The sequence below is a fragment of the Schistocerca americana genome, chromosome 9, assembly GCF_021461395.2.
Source record: "Schistocerca americana isolate TAMUIC-IGC-003095 chromosome 9, iqSchAmer2.1, whole genome shotgun sequence".
NCBI lineage: Eukaryota > Metazoa > Arthropoda > Insecta > Orthoptera > Acrididae > Schistocerca > Schistocerca americana.
Window position 1 is genome coordinate 63,910,142 of NC_060127.1, and position 23,291 is coordinate 63,933,432.

General features: G+C 40.0%; 1 protein-coding gene across 1 annotated transcript in view; it reads left to right on the forward strand.

The window, feature by feature from the left end:
- The window catches only part of LOC124550647 (thyroid adenoma-associated protein homolog), a 239,662-nt gene that overhangs the window by 137,624 nt on the left and 78,747 nt on the right, over positions 1–23,291 (forward strand). Inside the window, exons 16-19 of the mRNA XM_047125370.1 lie at positions 1,428–1,564; positions 10,327–10,487; positions 13,822–13,836; positions 22,205–22,474. Of these exons, the coding sequence (XP_046981326.1) occupies positions 1,428–1,564; positions 10,327–10,487; positions 13,822–13,836; positions 22,205–22,474 (583 nt within the window). The remainder of the gene's footprint in view (positions 1–1,427; positions 1,565–10,326; positions 10,488–13,821; positions 13,837–22,204; positions 22,475–23,291) is intronic.

Below are 23,291 nucleotides of genomic sequence, written 5' to 3' on the forward strand. Positions count from 1 at the left end.
TTAAATTGTACACGGCGGTAGCGCGCACAAAAGCAAGCCATGCCGCGAGCTGCGACAGGCCGTAGCACTATCAGAATGCGACAAACAATGCATGACACAGTGCAGTAATGCATTTTCAGCTTAAGAGTGACGCAAACACCTATAACAAAGAAAACGGCACTTATCAGATCAAAGCAAAATAAGCAATTGATTCAAACCAGACGTGGAAAAGGAAGGGTACCCGTATAAATACGGACGGAGCGCCTGACGCATAGCAATGGCTACATGGTAAAGCTTAACTGCTAAGCTTACGACTCGAACCAAACTACTGTAGCTGTATCATCATTCATTCGACCTACATTGTGTCTCATATTGCAATGGACCAGCTTTGTTTCGATTTGGAGGTGCGGCCTAAAACTTTTGTCTCCCCTTGAATTCCGAGTCTCAAATTTCAGGTGCGGCTTACATTCGGGAAATTTTTTTTTCCTTTATTTTGAGTCTCATTTTTCAGGTGCGGCTTAGATTCGAGTAAATACGGTAATTATTTTAGCTGTCTTTTTTGCTGTGCTGGCCTGACTCAGTGCCTCCTGTATGTGGCGAGTTGCAGTGATTGTGTGGCTAAAGAAATCATCTGGATCAGTCTTACACAGCTGCAACATTTGTACTGCTGTCTAGGTTCACCAGAATTTTTACAGTGGATGTGAGTGGGTGGCGACTGTTGTTGTGGTCAGAATGTTGTACCCCACCTTTCCACTGTCATGTGATGATGCATTGTTGCAGTACACTTCCACTTAGTCGACACACATTAGCATTGTTCCATTTCGAATACAGAAAACATATTTCCACAAGATACTCCACTTTACAAATGGGTCGGGTCATTTTGGTCTGGCTAGAGTACTGTAGAAAGAGGGTTTCAATATGTACAGGGACTACAGGCATGTACTTGTGAATAGCCAAACGTTTATTTAAGCAACCTTAAGGTTTAAAGACAATATTCAAAATTTTTTGGTTATCCCTCTTGTAAGTTTTATAGTCTTTTTCTAAACTGTCTGTTTTATTTGAGACAAAAGTTATTACATGTATTGTGTTTGTGGCAGTGGAACTAATATGTCACAGAACTGAAAATAAATTGGCCACAAATTTACACTCTTTTACACACAGAATGCTATGTTAGGTACTGATGCTTGTATTTGCAGATTTTGATAACTGTTGTGAAAATGATAACCATGTGAAATGCTCCTGTAGCCATTGTAAATGACATAGAAGTTAGTAAATGTGTTTTTATTTTAAATGTGTCTTTGGTTCAGTGCAAATACCTAATTCCCTTCCACCACTGTCATAATTTATTGTGTATCAGACATTATATTATTTATTGGAAGGTTTATTTCAGCCTTGTAATTTCATGTTACAGAAGTGACATTTAACTGCTCGTTTGGCCCTTTTCGCAGGGAAGTGAGCAGTGATCCAGACTGGCAGGAGTTTATGCAATACATGATTGAGCTCGCCTTTGAGGCCTGCAAGGCTGTGGAAGAAGTGGTGAACAGTTCATCACCTGAGGGACACCTACCCATGGATTTCACACCAGGTACACCAAATGCACTCTGCAGACATTTTTTGCAGCTGCAGCTATAAATATGTAACATGATCTGCTACCACATACGAGGCGTCACGCCTTTACTGCAGCTCAGGGTTGGTTAGTTTCCATCACAGAGCAATTTGAGCCCCTACTCCTCTGCTCATTTGTGGCCAGTATATACTTTCTGTGTGCCTATGTGCAACTCGGTGCATGTTGTAGGTGAGTGATGACCTGTCCCCTCACAAGGAGAGGTCTGATGTGGTGGAATCAAGTTTAGGAAGTCATCTATATGGTTACAAACATTGCTGTCCCAAGCTTCACGCCGTGCAGCCATTCACCCTAGTGGACCCTCATTTGTGAGTAACCAACGAAAATAATATTTCAGAATTTTTCGTGATCCGCTTCAGCTTAAAAAAAAAGTACAATAGACTCCTTGTGCAACATAATGGTTAAACTATTGGCCTCACATTTAAGACATTGAGGTTTTGAATTTGGTTAGATGCCTTGAAATTTTTTTTTATTTTTAAATCTTTATTAAAATGATATTGATCATTATTTTTATTCAGGTAACTGAATTAAATGTATTTTTATTTTATTTTTTATCTTCGTCACATCATTTTAATCATCATATCAACCTTTACAGTTGCTTTCATTTCTTCTTCCTATCATTCTTTTTCCCCTTGGAATTTTTGTGCTTGTGATATTAATTATTTTTACGTATTAACTTTGATGTAACTTCTTCCGATTTATCATTCTATATTTTTATCCGTGTTCTTGCATTCATTATTTACGTTCCTCATTTTGCTTAAATTTTGTTTTATTTATAATCCTTTCTTTCATTTAAATCTTTATCTGCATTGTTTTGTCGACAGTGAAATAAGGATTAATGTTTTAAATGAGTTTATGATGTTAACCATCCAAAAAAATGGACATCTTTTTGCACGGTCAATTTAAATACATTATTCCAGCTTTTGTTTTTCAACCAGTAAATTGGCAGTTTCAAATATTTAAATATTCTTATAGACAAATAAAAATAATTAAATTCACTTGCACAAAGACCCCAAGTGAAAAAAGAATGATAGGAAGCAATTGTAAAAGTTAATATGTTGATTAAAATGGTGTGATACAGCAATGAAAATTTTTAAAAAGTTGCATTTAATCCAATTAATTGAATGAAAACTATGACCAGTCTTTTTGATAAAGGTGTAAAAATAAATATTTCAACACAATTGACGAGATTTGAACCCACAAGCTCTGACACATGAGGCTAGTACCTCCGCCGTAATATTGCCCAAGCAGTTTGTTGTACCTGGCCTTCTTAAAGCTAAATTGCATGACATGAAATTCTGAACTTTTTTCCTTCATTAGCTACTCACAAATGATGACTCTGCAGGGTGAATGGTTACAGGGTGTGAAACTTGGGATCTTAACCTACGTCAGCATATAGGTGATTTCAAAAAGTCAACTCCACTGCTGGGGACCTTTCCTTCTTAGCTTGTTATTATATTCTGTCCACAAGTTTATGTGACAGCCACACCCTATGTCTACTTCATTGGATCCTCAGCGTACATGCAACCTAGTAGCTCACACCAGAGGTTAAGCACCTGATACATAATAGTCACAACACAAGGTCTTGCTTATCTAGTATCTAGCTGTGCCCATCCATATGAATTCTGAACAAAAACTTCCATAATATCCTTAATTTCATGCCAATGGTGTGTCTGACCGAAATGTGTTTGGCATCGCTGCACATGTCTGTGTTTAATGTGTAACTGCCAGTAGTTCCATTGTTGCATGTCTGTTAGTTGTTGTTCAGTGCTGTATTGTGTAGAACACTGTGTGACACAGATTGCGAATTTCGAGATGGCAAAGTAAGGAGCAACGTGTTTGCATTAAATTTTCTGTGAAACTCAACAACATCTTTACACACACGTCCACCCACCCACACACACACACACACACACACACACACACACACACACACACACACACACACCAAATGATACAGGGTCCAAGAGATTGCAGAAGAATGTAACATTTCAGTTGGATCAAGTCATAAAATCCCAACACTGGATCTTGGAATGCATCTTGGAATGCATCATGTTGCGGCCAAGTTCATCCCACGGCTCATGATTCAAGACCAGAAAGACCTTCACTTTGCAGTATGTGAAGAGCTTTTGGATCATGCAAACGAGAACAAGATGATCCTTAGAAGAATTGTAACTGATGATGAGACTTGGATCTACAGTTATGATGTTGAGACCAAGGATCACTCTTCATAATGGGTCGGAGGGCTCTCCATGACCAAAAAAAGCCTGTCAGGTTAGGTCAAATGTAAAAGCTATGCTGATAGTTTCTTTTGCCTTTGAAGGATATCAGTGCGTGCTGTGACGCCTGGGAGAAAATGTGAGGAGGAACAGCCTGAAATGTGACGAGACAATTCATCGTTCTTGCATCATGAAAACACACCTGCACATTCATCCCTGTTAATGCATGACTTTTGTGCAAGAAACGGACGCTATGTTGGCTCATTCTCCTTACTCTCCAAACCAGTGGACTTTTTCTTGTTTCCAAAGTTGAAAGGACAAAGATTTGCAACGATATGTGAGATGAAAGAAATTTTGCGATGGTGTTTCACACAATTCAACAAGAGGCATACCAAGACAGCTTCCGGGAAGGTAAGCATAGAAAAATTTTGTGGACAAAGTTCCGTAATTTTTCGAACACACCTCATAAAACAAAAACATTGCTGCTGTCTGAAAGAAGCTACACTGTACTCCCATTTTGTGTGTGTGTGTGTGTGTGTGTGTGTGTGTGTGTGTGAGCGCGCGCGCGCGCGCGCGTACGTGCTCGCGCGCACCTCCACACCTCATTACTTTTATACTTCCTTATATTATACCTCCTCCAGTTGTGACTATTGTGAAGCCACAAGCCAGAAGCACAGTTGCATTTTTATCTCATTTCACTTGAAATAAACATATGTTACCATGTGCTGTACATTTTTAGAACCTTTATGTATTAATGTACTTTTATGTATTTATATACTTATGTATTAATGTACTTTTGAGGAGAGCTACATAGGCAGCTACTGAAAATGCTGCCATCTTTCCTGTCAAATTCATTGCTGCCACAGCTGAGAGTCTCAGTCTACCTGCCTGAAACTCATCTCCTATATTCTATCCACCACAGAGATATATAAACAGTTACTTTTTTCTTGTATTGCTGTTATTGTTTCTACTCATCAAGCTGTGGCAAGAAGTGACACACATAAAAGGTATCAATGTTTGCAAGCTTTTGGAGACAGTGGCTCCTTCTTCAGGCAGTGGGACGAAGGAAAAGAACTAGTGTTATCTAGGAAAAGGGGTGGAATCCAGGAAAGTCACCCCAAACCCCAGGTCAGGGGAGACTTAACAGTTGAGATGAGAAGGAGGGACTGATTGTTGGGGACTGCACCAGATGAGATTTGAAAACATGAGAGCTTAAAGATAGGAGATCGGGTAATACGCAAGAAAAAGATTACAGTGAAACCTCTTTATAAAAACCCTTATAAACAAAGTTAAATTTTCCTCTTTACTAAGTTTCCTCTATATTACAATTTTCTCCATATAACGCTCATATTTTTGGAACCCTGGTCAATCATTTACCTCTTTATAATGTGTAAGTGACTGGATGTAAACACATAGATTTTTGTTCTGTGGATTCACAATTTGCATCGGCTCAGGAAGCTTGTGCTCAGCGTGTTTCATATGTCAGTGGCAGAACCCGGTCACATGACATGTGACGCACATTCTGCTTGCAATCTTTTTGGTGCCATTTCAGTCGATGCTTTGTATTCATAGCGTGTTGTGTGAGCTGAGCAGCAAACAGTTTGTGTGTCTAGTGAGAGTGTGTCTTCGATATAACTTTTTTTTTAAGCTTTCATCAGTGAACATGAGTGAAAAGTGGAAGAACATTTCTCAGGAAGAGAAGTTTTCTGCTATTAAAAAAGTGGAGGCATCTCCTGGTGTGTGTCACGTGGAGCTAGCGAAGCAATTTGAACTGGCCCCCTCAACACTCAACACTACTATGAAAAACAGATCGTCGATAATGGAAGGGTTTGAGAATTGTGGAAATTCGAAACGTATGCTTGTGAAACCATCGACTTACGACGAAATGGAGGAAGTTTTATTAACTTGGTTTCAGCAAGCATGCGCTGCAAACATTCCTATAAACTGAACTATTCTGAAGGAGAAGGTGCTTCAAATATCACTGCAGTTAGGAATGGAAAATTTTAAGGCGTCCAGTGCATGGATTGATAAATTTTGACAGCGTCATGGTGTTGTATACAAAGCGGAATGTGGAGAAAGTAAAAGTGTGGACAAACCAACTGTAACTCAGTGGACGCAGACTCTCTCTAATCTGATACATGGCTGCAAACTGCGTGACATTCGTAACACTGACGAAACTGGCATGTTTCTCAATTTAATGCTGGATAAGACATTTACTTTTCGTGGGGAAAATTGCCATGGCAGTAAGAAGAGCAAGAAACATCTTACCGTTTTGTTGTGTACAAACGCCGATGGCAGTGAAAAACTGAAGCCTTTGGTTATCGGGAAGCCAAAAAATCCGAGGCGCTTCAAAAACATTTCTACGTTTCCGTGCAAATATGCAAACAATGCCAAGGCATGGATGATGAGTGATATATTTTTACGTTTTCTCAGAGAATTTGACGCCAAAATGGGGAGTGCTGCAAGAAAAGTGCTGCTGTTTGTGGATAGATGTGAGGCACATCCACCAGACATATCCTTTCTGAGAAATGTGAAAGTAATTTTCCTGCCACCCAACTGCACCAGCCACCTGCAACCTTTGGACTTGGGAATACTACACGCCCTTAAGGTTGAATATCGGACAGCCCTTGTAAAAAAGGCCTTGAATTTGAGGGACCAAAGAAAACCAGGAAGCCAGCAGAGCTCACAACTGAAGCTGAATATTTTACAGGCAATGAATTTAATTATGTACTCATGGAGGGAAGTCAGTGCTGAAACTATTAAAAACTGTTTCACAAAAGTGGATTCTGTGAGAATGAGATGGCAGCTCCTGTGGAAGATGTTGCAAGTGATTTGCAAGAGTTTCAGGAATTAATAGGTAGTGATTCTGCACTTTTGAGGACTTTGTGGCTGTGGATGACAATGTGGCTACCACAGGAGTACAAAGTATTGAGGAGGTGACTGCGGAGAGAAGCTTGGAGAATGATAGTGGTAGTGAAAGTGACAGTGACAAGGAAGATGACCCTGTGCCCTCATATACTAAGGCAGCTGAAGCCTTTGAGACATTCAGGAGATATATGATGGCCTATAGACTTGTGGACAGAATGAGCAATAAATGATTGCCATACAGTCAAGGAGAAACAGAAAAAAAATATGCTTGCTTGAATATTTAAAAAAATCATAGGTCTGTGATTTTCAGATTGCTTAGATTCCTAGAGTTTTGTTCAAATTTAAGTTCCATTTCATAAATTAATTATTAAAGTAATTTTTTTGTAACTAATTCTTTTTTAATCTGTACCACTTACTGTGTTTTTATGTAATATGTGCAGTATATCATAAATAAAATTTGGCTCATATTCTATAATTGGATCAACTGAAGAACGGGATACCACCTGTCAGCTTTGGACAATGATGTCATATCTTATGAATCTGTTATAACTTTTTACAGTACAAACTGATCCATTTACTTTTACACGTCCATCTACCGGGCCCCGTGTTTTAATTACAAAATACTAATCATTTGATACATTGATCATTTGCAATGAATATCATGTTACGGTATTGTGAAAATGTAAAATGCCATCTGTGGCACCATTTGTCAAAGCTGATTAGTGGTATCCCTATCTTCAGTAATGCCCTATAATTATTATTTGGAAGCCCTCCTCTTTTTAGTGTTTTCCTCTATACAGTGTTCAGAATTTGTGGTCCCTTGGAAAAACGTTATATAGAGGTTTCACTGTACCACCAAAGCATCATGCATTAGTTAATAGGAGTGAAAAGCTAGGTGCATATTATGTGACAGAGATAGGAGGAAGTGGTGAAAAATAGACACATCATAAAATAAAAGCTGTAGAAGACTAAAAGGGAGTGAAGGAAGGAATAGTTACTGTGAAGAAATGCCAAGACCGTAGAAATTAAATTAAGACCGAGTGGGTGGCGAGAACCGAGGACATGTTGTAGTGCCAGTTCCCACCTACCAACAAACAGCAATACTTACATTTTGACAGTTGCCGTCCTTTTCATGTCAAACATTCCCTCCCATACAGCTTTGGCATTTGAGGCAAACATATTTGTTCAGATCACAGCAATACACCGCATCCAGTCCTGATAATGCTGATCCTCTAGAAAACAACTTAGGAGTACACCACTTGTCACTCAGTATTATCCTGGCCTTGAATGTATTGATCACTTACTTCGACGAGGCTATCACTTCCTAAAATCCTGTCCTCAAATGATGTCCATTCTGCCTGACGTTTTGCCCAACATACCTAGAATAGCTCTTTGTCACTCTCCAAATCTCCACAATATCCTTGTCATACCCTATGCTCCACCATCTCCCTACACTATGGCTCCTGGCTCTGTGACCATCTCCTGTGTGACTTGCCCTATGCACCGTACTACCACAACCTGTATCAACCCTGTAACTGGCAAAACATATACTATCAAAGGAAGAGCCACCTGTGAAATGACACATCATATACCAGCTGTCTTTAAACTCTGTTTGACCGTTTACTTTGGCATGATCACCACCAAGTTGTCAGTTAGGTTTAATAGGCATAGGCAGAAGGTGTATTCTGCCAACAGACAATATCCTGTTGCAGAGCATGCTCTAAAACCAAACAATGAAGACCTCAGTGCCTGTGTCATGACAGTTCCCCACAGTCATTTAATGAACAAAGTAAGAGCATATGGACTATCAGACCAATTGTGTGATTGGATTGAAGAGTTCCTAGATAACAGAACGCAGCACGTCATTCTCAATGGAGAGAAGTCTTCCGAAGTAAGAGTTATTTCAGGTGTGCCGCAGGGGAGTGTCGTAGGACCGTTGCTATTCACAATACACATAAATGACCTTGTGGATGACATTGGAAGTTTACTGAGGCTTTTTGTGGATGATGCTGTGGTATATCGAGAGGTTGTAACAATGGAAAATTGTACTAAAATACAGGAGGATCTGTAGCGAATTGACGCATGGTGCAGGGAATGGCAATTGAATCTCAATGTAGACAAGTGTAATGTGCTGCGAATACATAGAAAGATAGATCCCTTATCATTTAACTACAAAATAGCAGGTCAGCAACTGGAAGCAGTTAATTCCATAAATTATCTGGGAGTACGCATTAGGAGTGATTTAAAATGGAATGACCATATAAAATTGATTGTCGTTAAAGCAGATGCCAGACTGAGATTCATTGGAAGAATCCTAAGGAAATGCAATCCGAAAACAAAGGAAGTAGGTTACAGTACGCTTGTTTGCCCACTGCTTGAATACTGCTCAGCAGTGTGGGATCTGTACCAGATAAGGTTGATAGAAGAGAAAGAGAAGATCCAACAGAGAGCAGCTTGCTTCGTTACAGGATCATTTAGTAATCACGAAAGCGTTACGGAGATGATAGATAAACTCCAGTGGAAGACTGCAGGAGAGACGTTCAGTAGCTCGGTACGGTCTTTTGTTGAAGTTTCGAGAACATACCTTCTCTGAGGAGTCAAGCAGTATATTGCTCCCTCCTACGTATATCTTGCGAAGAGACCACGAGGATAAAATCAGAGAGATTAGAGCCCACACAGAGGCATACCGACAATCCTTTTTTCCACAAACAATACGAGACTGGAATAGAAGGGAGAACCAATAGAGGTACACAAGGTACCCTCCGCCACACACCGTCAGGTGGCTTGCGGAGTATGGATGTAGATGTAGATGTAGATGTGCGTGCCTTCTGGATTCTTCCCCCAGACATTAGTTTCTCAGAACTCCCCAGTTGGGAACTCGTGTTACAACATGTTCTCTGGCCTTAATTTATGTTAATTCCTTTGGTCTCAGCATTTCTTCTCAGTAACTAATCCTTTCTTCTCTCCATTTTAGGTTTCTACGTCTTTCCTTTTCTGATCTATTTTTTGTCGTCCCCCTCCCACCTCTTTCACACACAATGCATTTAGTTTTTCACTCTTACTAACTTGTGCACAATGTTTTGGCAGTAATATGTTTCTTGCATATTACCCTGTCTTCCACCTTTAAGCTTTCACGTGTACAAATTTTACCAAGTGCAATCCTTGACAATCAGTCTGTCCTTCTCATCTCATCCAGTAAGACTCCCCTGACCCAGGGTTCTGGGTGACTTTTCTGAAATTTACCCATTTCCTAAACTTCACCAGTCCTCTTCCTTCGCCCCTTTTACTTCCTCTTCAACCCTTCTGCCAGAAGAAGGAGCCACTAGCTCCGAAAACTTGTAGACTAATACCTTTTGTCGTGTGTTTTCCTGGCACCGTTTGGTGATTAGACTTTTTTATCTATCTAATTACATTATATTTTCAAAAATTCATTATTTTTGTTGATGTATTATTGTTTATAGTATTACTAACTGTTAAATTCTGTGTTAAATTGAAGAAATCTTGAAACATGTTGGCTGTCATAATGCATTTAGTGTAACATATGAGGGATGCCCAGTCAGATGTAAGAGAAGACCTTACACCTCCGTTATCACTGTGAGAGGTACTTATATTATTGTGACGCCCCCTTATCTGCAGCCGAAGACCTGCTGCGGCGGCTGCAGCAGCAGAGTGCCGAACAGGATTCCCCTGTGACTTTCCGGAACGTCAACTGCTCGGCCCAGATGTTGCTGCTCTGCTCGTGGCGCACCGTTAAGGAGGTCTCGTTGCTGCTTGGGGACATTGCCGAGAGAGCGCCCGTGGCCTCGGGGTGAGTGGTTTGAGATTACAGCAGGTGACATTTACAGACATTGACAGATGTCTAGGTAAGTGACTGTGGAATTGTGTGTGTGTGTGTGTGTGTTTCTTTTTTAATCACACAATAGCAGAAAGACCTTTACCTGGTACAATTGTACATAGAATATGCAAAATAACTCACCCCTCTTCTGGCAGCAATCTACTGAAGGTCTTTGGAGAAATGAAGCAATGCTATACATGTGAAAACTGCGTGACACATTCCTCTTTTTAAGAAGGGTCATCAAAAGTATGCACAAACTGTAGCCCTGTTGAGTTTTAGAACACATCTCATGTGAGAAAAAAACATCCTCTGTGTGAATCAATATGACCTTTATGAGCAGTGATTGTGTGAAACCCAGATCACTCTCTTTGTTCACGAGGCATAGAATACAATAAATACTGTCACCCAGCTCTACGCTGTGTTCTTCATCTTCCGATAGGTGTCCAATACTGTTCTTTCCACAGTGGCACCTACGAACAAAATAGGAGTTATGGAATACTGAACTAGCTTTTTGATTAGATCAAAGAGTTCCTAGCAAACAGAACAGAACACATGATTTTTAATGAAGTTAAATCGTCCAGCATAAAAGTAACTTCAGGCACATACTGAGGAACTGTGTAGGACCATGATTATATGTTAATGACCTAGGTCGATAACGCTAGAAGCTCACCGAGGCCGTACGTGGACAGTGCTATTTTATATGGAGAAGTCACAACATTAGAAAATTGTAACTTTATACAAGAGTACATGCTGAAGATCAAGACTTTCTCCAAGGATTGCCAGTTTAACCTCAATTTAAATAAATATGACGTACTACACCCAAATTTCCAGGAGAACTGATTATTGTACAATTGAATTATACCAAACAAGCACTGGAAGCAGATTCATATCCATTAAATATCAGGAACAATGCACACAGAGTGATTTAAAGTGAAACGAAATGATAAAAGAATTTGTGATGAAGGCAGTCTCAGAGCTTTCTACTTAAGGTTTCATCCAGCTCTTAGTCCCAAGAATAACTTGAGCCCGACAACTTCCCTGGAGGCCAGTAATCCGGTAAGTTTATTTTCAAACACTTCGACAATTTACTGATAAAATTTTCACAGTCAAAGTGTCTTTACTCTGAATACAGTCTGACTTCCCTTTCCTGCATATCGACTGGCGAATGTTCACCCGAGAATCTCAAATTACCACCTTCAAAAAAAAAAAAAAAAATAAATAAATAAATAAATAAATAAAAATGTGTAGTGCACCCATGACCTATCAAGGTGAGTCCTACAAATCCTCACCAGAGAACCAAAGTCTAGAAATCTACAGCCAAGAGTGTCACAGAACCGACGAAGCTTTCAGTTGAGACCCACCACTCAGCTCCAAGCCAAAGGACCCTGATCAACTGTGGGAACAATGCCGCAAATTGCAAGCTCCGCTTGCATCCTGTGCACGAGGCCACACAATCTATGTGTGCACTGTCTTAGACAAAATTAAGAAGAAATAAAAGTTATTGATCATTGAGTTTTTTTCTTTTGGTTTCTTGTTATAAAATGTTAACCTTCACTTTTTTACACTTCTTCTGAGAAAAAATTGTGGCAGTCCGACAAGTATTTAATTTATTTGCTGTCTCTAGGTGAAGCATTTGCACCTAGCACAAGATATAATTGTCTGGTAAACATAGTTGTTGAGGATATCCAAATGAATTGTTTGAAAAATGAAAGAACAATAATCATGAACATGTTTTACGCAGTTTGACTGATCATGTGAGCTTGTGTGCGGAAACAAAAGGAACATCCCATGACTTGTGATGTGAAACTGTTTCTTGGTCCTCAAGTCATCATCCCTGGAAGATGGTGGAAATAATATGCTCTGACGCTTAGAGAAAACAGCATATTCACAGACAGTTTATTTGTGTCACATGAAAAATCTGCTCGATAATAAAAGGACAGCTACCATCACAGTTTGGTATATAGTATCTTCAAATGGTGGGAATCAACTTTTGTTACATAATAATAATAATAATAAAGATTTTATTGTCTTTAGGCCATTACAGCAATTGACAACGTCAAATGAAGTTACAATTTATAATACAGTGTGATAAGGTATTGACTACTGAAATATTTTAGCTTATATTACAATAAATGTACAGTGGGTCATCTGTTGGATTACTGCATTTTACAGTTGAAGAATTCATTGATATCATAGAACGGGTGGGCAATAAACCATTCATGCAGTCTTTCTTTGAATGTATGTTCAGGAAGATCCTGTATGGCATGTGGCAGATTATTAAATAGCTTGTGCCCTGTGATTTCATAGCTATTTATTGATTTTGATAGTCCGTGGTAAGGCGTGTATATGTGTTTGATGCTTCTTGTGTTGTAACAATGTACATTTTCTCTACGTTTCACATCTTGTAGGTTCTTCTTTGTAAAGATTAAGACATTGTGTATATAGAGGTTTATTACAGTCATAATTTTTTGTTTAGTAAATAAGGGTTTGCAGTGAGCCTTATGTGAAGAATTTGTAATTATCCTAATGGCTTTCTTCTGCAATAATAGGATGTCATGTATATGACTACAGTTACCCCACAAGATAATGCCATAGGATATTATACTCTGGAAAAATGCAAAATAAGATGATCTGATGTATGTTTCAGGTACACAATTTCTGAGTTGTCTTAATAAATAAATTACTCTAGATAGTTTACTACTAATATAGTTTAAATGTTGGCCCCAGGATAACTTTTCGTCTAAATAAACTCCCAGGAATTTAACAGAACTAGGGTCATCAGATAGTGGCTTGTCTCTTAGAGTGAAGATTATCTGCTGAGTTTTATTTTCATTTAGCAGGAAACTATTTGCTCTGAACCAATATGCTGCATGAGTGAGTGTATTTTCAGCACAGGTTTTAAGATCATTAAGACTGTTACTGCTATGGAGAAAAGTCGTATCATCTGCATACAATACAGTGGTGGATCTAATAAACGAGGGGAGGTCATTGATCATTATCAGAAACAGGAAGGGCCCCAGTACAGATCCCTGAGGCACACCTACTTTAACATTTTCTATGTTTGACATTTCCTTACCAACACAAACTACCTGTTTACGGTTGTTGAGATAAGCTTTTAATAGTCTGAGACTGTTTTCTTTGATGCCGTAGAATTCTAGTTTCTCTAGTAGTGGCATGTGCTCAACACAGTCGAAGGCCTTGCTTAGGTCACAGAATGAGACCTGAGCAAAGCCTTTGTTCTCAAAAACTTTGAGGATGTAACTGACTACCGTGTTGATTGCATCAATGGTCGACAGATTCTTCCTAAACCCGTATTGGGTAGCATTAATTATTCCTAGATTCTCAAAGTGAGATGATAATTGTTGGTACATGATGCATTCTATTACCTTGGAGAATGTGGGTACTATTGAAATAGGCCTGTAGCTAGATGGAGAGTCTTTATCTCCCTTTTTGTATACTGGGACGATCCTAGACAGTTTTAACTCATCAGGAAAATATCCCTCAAGTAAGCACTTGTTTATGCAACGGGTTATGGGGTAGAGAATGCAGTCACACACTTTTTTTAGCAGGTTGGATGATATGCCATATATATCTAAGCTATCAGATGATTTCAGTTGTTTTATGACCCCTTGTACATATCTAGGCGATACTTCGGAGAAGGTTACCATGCTTGTATTTAGTGGCTGTCTACCCCAATTTTGGGAGAGTAACTCTGATGGACTAATGTCTGGTTTGATAATTGCATCTCCTATTTCTTTCACTGAATTAATAAAAAACTCATTGAGTGTTTGTGGTGGGATATTAATTTTGTCTTTTTTAGTATCTCTGGCAGCACTGTTAATTACTTTCCAAGCGGTTTTGCATTTATTGGTGGAATTATGTATGCTGTTGGCATTGTAGGTTTTTTTGGCTTGCAGGATGGCTTTTTTGTATTCATTCCTGCATTCCACATAGGCTGATTTGGCACAGTCAGACTTCATACTATTGTATATGTTGTACAGTAACAAAACTTGTTTCTTTAGATCTGTCAGCTGTTTAGTGTACCATATATTTTGTCTGTTTTGAGATCTGGATTTGTGGCTGCTGTCCATTATTTTGATTTTCTTTATGGGAATACTATGGTTAAATAGGGTCAAGAATGCATTAAAAAATCTATCAAATATTATTTTGGCTGGCAGATCATTACTTGATGAGTAATGTCCATCAACACTACAATGGCCAAACCAGTCTCTGTCAGCAAGGGAATTACGAAATGTGTTAATTTTATCCTCAGTTATGGGTCTGGTAATCACAACTGTTGGGACAGGCCTGTTTGCATTGCTCCTATTGAGGGGAATTTTACTTGCATAATTTAGAGATACGGAGTCATGGTCAGAGAATGGGAACACTACAACTTTGCATGTGTTTTCAGTGGTCTTGAAGTTTACAAAGATGTTATCTAAACATGCTTTGTTTCTTGTGGGCCTGTTATTAACATGATGTAAATTGTATTGTCTTAGCAAGTTTTCCAGATCTGCAACACTACCCTTACATTTAGTAACATCAAAATCAGCATTCAAATCACCTCCTATTGCAATATCATAATGTAGCCATTTAATATTACTTAATTCACTCAATAGCATGTCCATTTTTTCTAAAAATATGTTAATGCTTCCCTTTGGTGATCTGTACATGGATACTACTATTAGCTTATGACTGTTAATGATTATACCCGTAACTTCAAAGTGCTGTTCATCACTCAAGGAATTTAGGTCTAGTTTGGTTATTGTACAATTGAGTGACTGGTTGGAGTAAATTGCCACACCACCTCTAATGTGCTTTTTCCTACAGTAGCTATTTACTATACTAAAATTGTCAAATTTGGCAACTGCAAGTTCATTCTCATTAGCCCAGTGTTCACTCAGACAAAAAATATCAAACTGGTTATCAAGTCCAAACTCATTTATGATAAGTTCTTTATCTTTGAGTCCTTGAACGTTAAGGTAACATATTTTAAGATCCATGCTCTTATTGCTTACACACTGAACATTATGGTGATTGGTTTTCAAACGTTTTTCAGGGCTTATCTTTTGGATTTCTGCCTCTTGTTGCCTTTTACTAAAAAATTGTTCACTTGGAGTGGTAGCATATCTACTGTTGTATACCTACTCTTCCCTCCTACTAGAGGAATTGATGTAACTGCTGTTATGGTGTCTGGAGGCACTGTTGTGGCATCTGGTGACTGAGGAGATATGTGTCATCATTTAAATTGCCTAGTTTGAGGTGGATGTAATCTAGCAAGAGATACTTATCGAATGGTAATATATGAACACTGTAAACATATTTCTGTTGCAAATATAATAATGGGGAGTTACTGAGCACCCTACTGGGCCAACATGTGAATGTTAGATGTGGAAGGAAAGAGGTACTCGGAGGAAATACCTCAGGAGGGATTTTTGGGTTTGAATAAAGTCTCCAGCTTTCAACAGTAGCATCCACCATCAAAAGCTTGTGGTTTTATCCCAGTCTGACACATCAAGTTAACAGAGTGCTTTTTACCTAGGTGGGTACGCCATTGCAAGGGCTTCATAGAAAGACGTTTTTATGAATGGAAATGGCAGTGTCAAATGGAAATTCTTTTGACTTTATTATTTTGTTGTTGTGACAAGATTTGGTGATTGGAGTCCGTGTAGTAGAGCATTAATCGTCCACTTTATTGGTATGCTTCTATCATTTCCATTTCTTTGCATTCTCTCTTCTCATTATTCTCAGACATCAGCAAGAGCCATACCAGCCAGTTGTAACTTAGTTTATATGCTGTTTGAACAAGAAGGAATTACAAAAAATCTTTTAGCTTAATCAAATAACCAATGTCGGACTGATTCAATAGTGAATCATAATTTCATATCACCTAAGAACTCTCGTTACAGTGGTGAGAGAGAGAAATGTGCTGAGTTTTTCATAATAATATTACCATCCTTGTATCTCTCTCTCTCTCTCTCTCTCTCTCTCTCTCTCTCTCTCTCTCTCTCTCTCTCTCTCTCTCTCTTTTTCCATAATTAAATGTGTGAAAATAAAATATTTCTTTCAGAATTAATTGGCTTGGTTGAATATTTTATGACTAGGAATCTTCAAAATTATAAGTGCATCAGTTTCTGTTCATGCTGATAGAATGGACTTCATTAGGATAAAGCATGAAGGTTCTGTGTAGTAAATATAAAAGATAATTCCATCAGTGAGATGGCCACAATGACAACTGCACAAATTGTCACCAAACTGGCTAATTATTCTCTCAAAAACTAACCAACTGATCTGTGATAGGAGCTACTAAAAAAAAATAATAAGCATTCAGTATATAGTGAGCATGTTGTGGTATTCAAATAGCTTTCCCAAACTTTTCCAGCTGATGGTTGTTGTTGTCGTGTATTTTCGGACACTTTTCTTCTAGGGTGGAGTGCTCGATCTATTTCGTTGTCAGTGTACCCATTTCTCTTGAAAGCCGTTCGCAAATGGCTTAATTCATCTAGCAAATAAATTGGCTCACAGATGTTATTAGCCCTATCCACTAAAGTTTTTTATGACTCCTATGACCGTATTGGGAAAGCTTTGGCCAAGTTTCAAGTGGAGACAATCTTTCGACCTACCAAGAAAATTAGTGAAAGTTTAAGATCGGTGAAAGACGTACGACACCCCTTAGCTACCCCAGGTGTGCATAAAATTCCGTGTAGCTGTGGCATGGTTTATATTGGAACAACTAAAAGGAGTGTTAATACCCGCCTAACGGAACACAAAAGGAACTGTAGATTGGGACAAATCGACAAATCGGCTGTAGTGGAACACGTTTTCAAAGACGGTGATAACAAAATAAAATTTAGTGAGACAAACGTGATAGCTAGGACATCATTATACCTGCATGCATAGAGAAGCTATAGAGATCTACAAGCACGAAAATAATTTTAATAAAAAAGAAGAAGGATTAAAACTAGCCAAGATAAGGCGCTCAACTCTGTACCAACGAAGTGACTATCGATTACCTATAATCGAGAGAGATGGCACTAGCCAGAGAGAGTTTTAAAGTCGAAAGCACGTGATGAGTGGTGGCATTTAATTTTCTAGAACTTGTATTTATTGTGATGTAATTTTAATTTATTGATCTGGTGGTGAGGCAACCAAATTTGAAAAACTAAGGTCTGTTAAAGTAGGTGTGATATTCTCATTACTCTAATAGTCTCCATTTGCAAAACATAACCTAAATTGTCTGTGACTGCAGTGCTGCTTCAGGCTGTCTACAACTACATTGTACTGTGCAAGCCACCTAACATTGTGTAGTGGCGGGTACTTTCGGTACCACTAACTGATCCCACCTTCCGTGTTCCATTCGTAAATGGTGTGTAGGAAGAATATTTGCCAATAAGCATCTGTATTATCTCTAATTTCATATTACCTTGTCGTGGTCATTTTGTGAGATGTATGTGGGAGAAAGTAATATGTTGTCTATTTATTTGCAGTTTCAATAGTAAACCTCTCCGTGATGCACAATGCCTCTCTCGTAATGTCTACCACTGGACTCTGTAATGCTCTCATGCAGGTTAAATGAATGCATAGTGAAATACACCACTCTTCGTTGGATCTTCTCTATGTCTTTTGTCACTCCTACCCGACAAGGGTCCCGTATTGGTGAACAGTACTCAAGTATCAGTCAAACATGTACCTTGTAAGCCACTTTCTTTCTGGATGAGATATATATCCATAAGGTTCTTCCTATGAATCTCAGTCTGACATCTGCTTTTTATGGCTATTTGTTTTGTGTGGTTATTCCACTTACGGTTGCCCTGTATAGTTAGTCCAAGTTATTTTATGGTAGATAATATTTCCAGCAATTTCTCATCAATAGTGTAGTTGTAAGTAGTGGATTTCCTTTCCTATGTACACGCAATATGTTACATTTATTTACAGTCAGGGTCAACTTCCAGAGCCTGCACCAGTCATCAATCACCAGTAGGTCATTCTGCATATCAATACTGTCTTCTGTTAGTGCTATTTTTTTTTACAGACAACTGCATCATCTCCAAACAGTCTTAAAGAGCTTACAACACTTTCTATTAGATCTTTTATATGCATTGTAAACAATAACAGTCCTATCACACTTCCTTGGGGTATTCCAGAAATTACCATGACATCTCTCAGTTTTGTTCCGTTAAGAGTGATGTGTTGTGTTCTATCTGTGAGGAAGCCTTGATTCCAGTTGCTAATATGGTCAAAGACACGTTAAGCTCATATTTATTTCATTAAACAACAGTGTGGGATGCCATCAGAAACTTTCCTGGAGTCAAGGACATGACTTCAATCCGAGCGCCATTGTCTACAGCACTGTGAAACTCATGGAGGAACTGGGCGAGCTGAGTTTCATGGAATATCTCTCTCTGCAGAATCTGTGTGGATTTTCATAGAGGAGAATTTTGTTCGCCTAAACTTCATAGTTCTTGAGCATAAAAGATGTTCCATAATTCTACAACAGATTAACATCAAAGATATAGGCAAATAATTATGTCCATCTGTCTTAGGAACCACCCTGAAAATGAGAATGACCTGCACTTTGTTCTGGTCGCTAGGTACCCTTCGTTGCATCAGCGATCTACGATAAACTGCTATTAGAAGGGGAGCAAGTGATTTTGCAAAATCTTTGTAGAATCTTATACACTCCTGGAAATTGAAATAAGAACACCGTGAATTCATTGTCCCAGGAAGGGGAAACTTTATTGACACATTCCTGGGGTCAGATACATCACATGATCACACTGACAGAACCACAGGCACATAGACACAGGCAACAGAGCATGCACAATGTCGGCACTAGTACAGTGTATATCCACCTTTCGCAGCAATGCAGGCTGCTATTCTCCCATGGAGACGATCGTAGAGATGCTGGATGTAGTCCTGTGGAACGGCTTGCCATGCCATTTCCACCTGGCGCCTCAGTTGGACCAGCGTTCGTGCTGGACGTGCAGACCGCGTGAGATGACGCTTCATCCAGTCCCAAACATGCTCAATGGGGGACAGATCCGGAGATCTTGCTGGCCAGGGTAGTTGACTTACACCTTCTAGAGCACGTTGGGTGGCACGGGATACATGCGGACGTGCATTGTCCTGTTGGAACAGCAAGTTCCCTTGCCGGTCTAGGAATGGTAGAACGATGGGTTCGATGACGGTTTGGATGTACCATGCACTATTCAGTGTCCCCTCGACGATCACCAGTGGTGTACTGCCAATGTAGGAGATCGCTCCCCACACCATGATGCTGGGCGTTGGCCCTGTGTGCCTTGGTCGTATGCAGTCCTGATCGTGGCGCTCACCTGCACGGCGCCAAACACGCATACGACCATCATTGGCACCAAGGCAGAAGCGACTCTCATCGCTGAAGACGACACGTCTCCATTCGTCCCTCCATTCACACCTGTCGCGACACCACTGGAGGCGGGCTGCACGATGTTGGGGCGTGAGCGGAAGACGGCCTAACGGTGTGCGGGACTGTAGCCCAGCTTCATGGAGACGGTTGCGAATGGTCCTCGCCGATACCCCAGGAGCAACAGTGTCCCTAATTTGCTGGGAAGTGGTGGTGCGGTCCCCTACGGCACTGCGTAGGATCCTACGGTCTTGGCGTGCATCCGTGCGTCGCTGCGGTCCGGTCCCAGGTCGACGGGCACGTGCACCTTCCGCCGACCACTGGCGACAACATCGATGTACTGTGGAGACCTCACGCCCCACGTGTTGAGCAATTCGGCGGTACGTCCACCCGGCCTCCCGCATGCCCACTATACGCCCTCGCTCAAAGTCCGTCAACTGCACATACGGTTCACGTCCACGCTGTCGTGGCATGCTACCAGTGTTAAAGACTGCGATGGAGCTGCGTATGCCACGGCAAACTGGCTGGCACTGACGGCGGCGGTGCACAAATGCTGCGGAGCTAGCGCCATTCGACGGCCAACACCGCGGTTCCTGGTGTGTCCGCTGTGCCGTGCGTGTGATCATTGCTTGTACAGCCCTCTCGCAGTGTCCGGAGCAAGTATGGTGGGTCTGACACACCGGTGTCAATGTGTTCTTTTTTCCATTTCCAGGAGTGTAGTTATCAGATGTGGTCCTGAGGACTTACCACTACAAAATGATTGTAATTGCTTTTCTATTCTACAATTGATTATCTCGTTATCTGCCTTCTCAACTTTGGTACAGTGATTGGAAGGAGGACAGTTTTATAATCTTCCATGGTGAAACAATTTCAGAAGATCAAATTCAGTACTTTGGCCTTCTCTCTGTTATCTTCCATTTTGGTATGGTATAGTCACTTGTTGAATGAATAGAACAGTTCAAACTGCCTATTGATTTTATAAAAGACCAAAACCTCTTCAGGATTTTTATTTACCTTGGTTGACAATATTTTATTATCAAAGAGATCCATCAATAGTGATTTCTGTCAATGGCTCACGGTCAAATGCCCTACAGGGCCACCACCTACCCATGGTGCTGCAATTGCATAAGAATTGTGCTTGCGTGTCATGGCACTCTTAACAGACAGATGGACAGACATACAGTCAGTCAGATAATGTCTCAAAAAAACATTTTTTCATGTGATATAATAGCAAATTGTCAACTTTCAGATTTTTTCATCTACTTCTTCAGCAAAACATATTGCTTCTTGACAAATTTCATGATTCTAGATCAACGGAAACTACCCTACGGGTTTTGATGAGTGAGTTTTTGAATAATAAAATATGTGACTTAAATGGCCTTATTGCTCACATTGATGTCAAAGCTTAAATTTTTTACACCAGCTGGGGATCATAAACTTTAGTATGTGGTATAAATTTTAACTAGATACATTTCCCCATTCTAGTTCTTAACAGTCTGACAGACTGACAAGCTGATGGAGAACAAACTGAACCTATAAGGGTTCTGATTTTACTGACTGAGGTATGGAACCATAAAAATGAGCTCCCTAATACCTACTTCTTGCTTCTTACCTCTTGATAATGTCATATAGATATGATTTTTGTGGTAGCTTAATTTGAAATGGATGCACTTTTAACTATATTTAATTAAATTCCTTATATAGTATTGTTTATAATTTAGCAAAAGAGGTCTACCAGTGTTAGATTATCCTACACCCTCAGGTAGGTTGTATGAAACTTTATGATCCTTAACCCTTGACTGGGCGGACTGTTTTTTGTAACGCAAGTGGACGTGCGGCGCGCTTTGTACACACGTAAAGAATAACTCCTTTGTCTTACTAAAGTAAACATGGATTAGCAAAAGCACAGTTTCATCTAGTTTAGTTAAACAATGATAAAATATATGTACTTACTATTACCTAAATCACTGTCTCATTGAACAATAATAAAATAAACTTTCATCACATCTCTCTGATGCAGCATACCGGTGTTACCCCACAGTAACAACACAGTCGAAGTGCTGAACAGTGCAGTTGCATCAGATCGTAGCCGACAGCTTATTTGACTCGCAAGCTACGGGTGGGCAGTGGTGTGTCTCTGGTAGTGCCGCAGAGGGTGCACGGTCTGAGCATTTGTGATGTGTGTAAAAATGGTTTGAGTTTTTTTGATACTCCAAATCATTTATCCCCATATTTTGTGCACGTCTTCTCTGTCATCGTGAGAATTTGTTCGGGCTACACTCAGGGAATCGGCCGAGGGCGGGCTCGTGAAGGAAGCACAGCTGCTGGCGATCGGCGCCCACCTGACGAAGCTGCTCTCCGAGACGAAGCACCGCGGCGCGTTCGAGCAGGCGTATGTCGGCTTCAGCAGTCTGTGCCGGCGGCTGTGGAGTGGCGAGCCCCGCAGTGAGGGCGGGGACGGGCTGCACCGGTTGCCGCCACAGTGGCTGCGGCAGCTGCTCACCGACGTCCGCGAGGGGGCAGGCGACGCCACGCGCCGCAGTGCTGGGCTGCCCTTCATGGTGCAGGTAGGCAGGAAGGCTTCGGCTGTAGACCTCTTGCATTTCTTAATACCGGCTGCCTCTACGGGGACACCCATGAATCTTCATTAAAAATTTAACCGTCATATTTCGCTTGTGTTCCTTTTTGTTTTGAATGTGGAATTCTATATAGTTCACAGTATCACTAAAGACATCCCATTTTTTTGTGCTGCCAGTTAACCATTTTGGTCACTTCATACAGGACTGGAGATAATATATCATTGCATATCTACTGCATTTACATCAGGATGTCGCACTTTCCTTGTGAATTGTGTGCGTCATTCAGATTCAGAAATAATTAAGTGATTGTGTTTTTACCTTCTGTTGCTTTCTCAGTTTTCAAAGAATTAGTTTCTCGGTTGCCTGCATTAATGCTTAACAATTTCTCATCTGATGTTCTTTCAGAAACGAGAGCTAGACTCGTACTAACTATGTATACAAACATAGGGGAATGGAGTTTTCTAAGATTCCCCTCAGCACTCCGAGGGAAATCAGTAATTCTGTGTGGCACCTGCTGTGATGTCGGGATTTTTGCTGACTGATTCTGCCCACTGCTTGTCATCCAAACAAAATAAAAAACACAAAACAACTATCACAATTGTAAAATTTTGTTTATGTAGTGGTCCACAGCCTCAGCGTGTTTTGTGAATGAAAACATGTTCCGAGTAGGGTGTGTTATTTTTTAAATATCTATTGTGATTAGCCAATTTTGAGGTTTGGTAATTTTCAAGCAGATATCTTAAGCTTCCAGCTTCAGGTCAGTAGATTTAACTGTGTACCATGGTATATTGTTTTTTCGCCAACT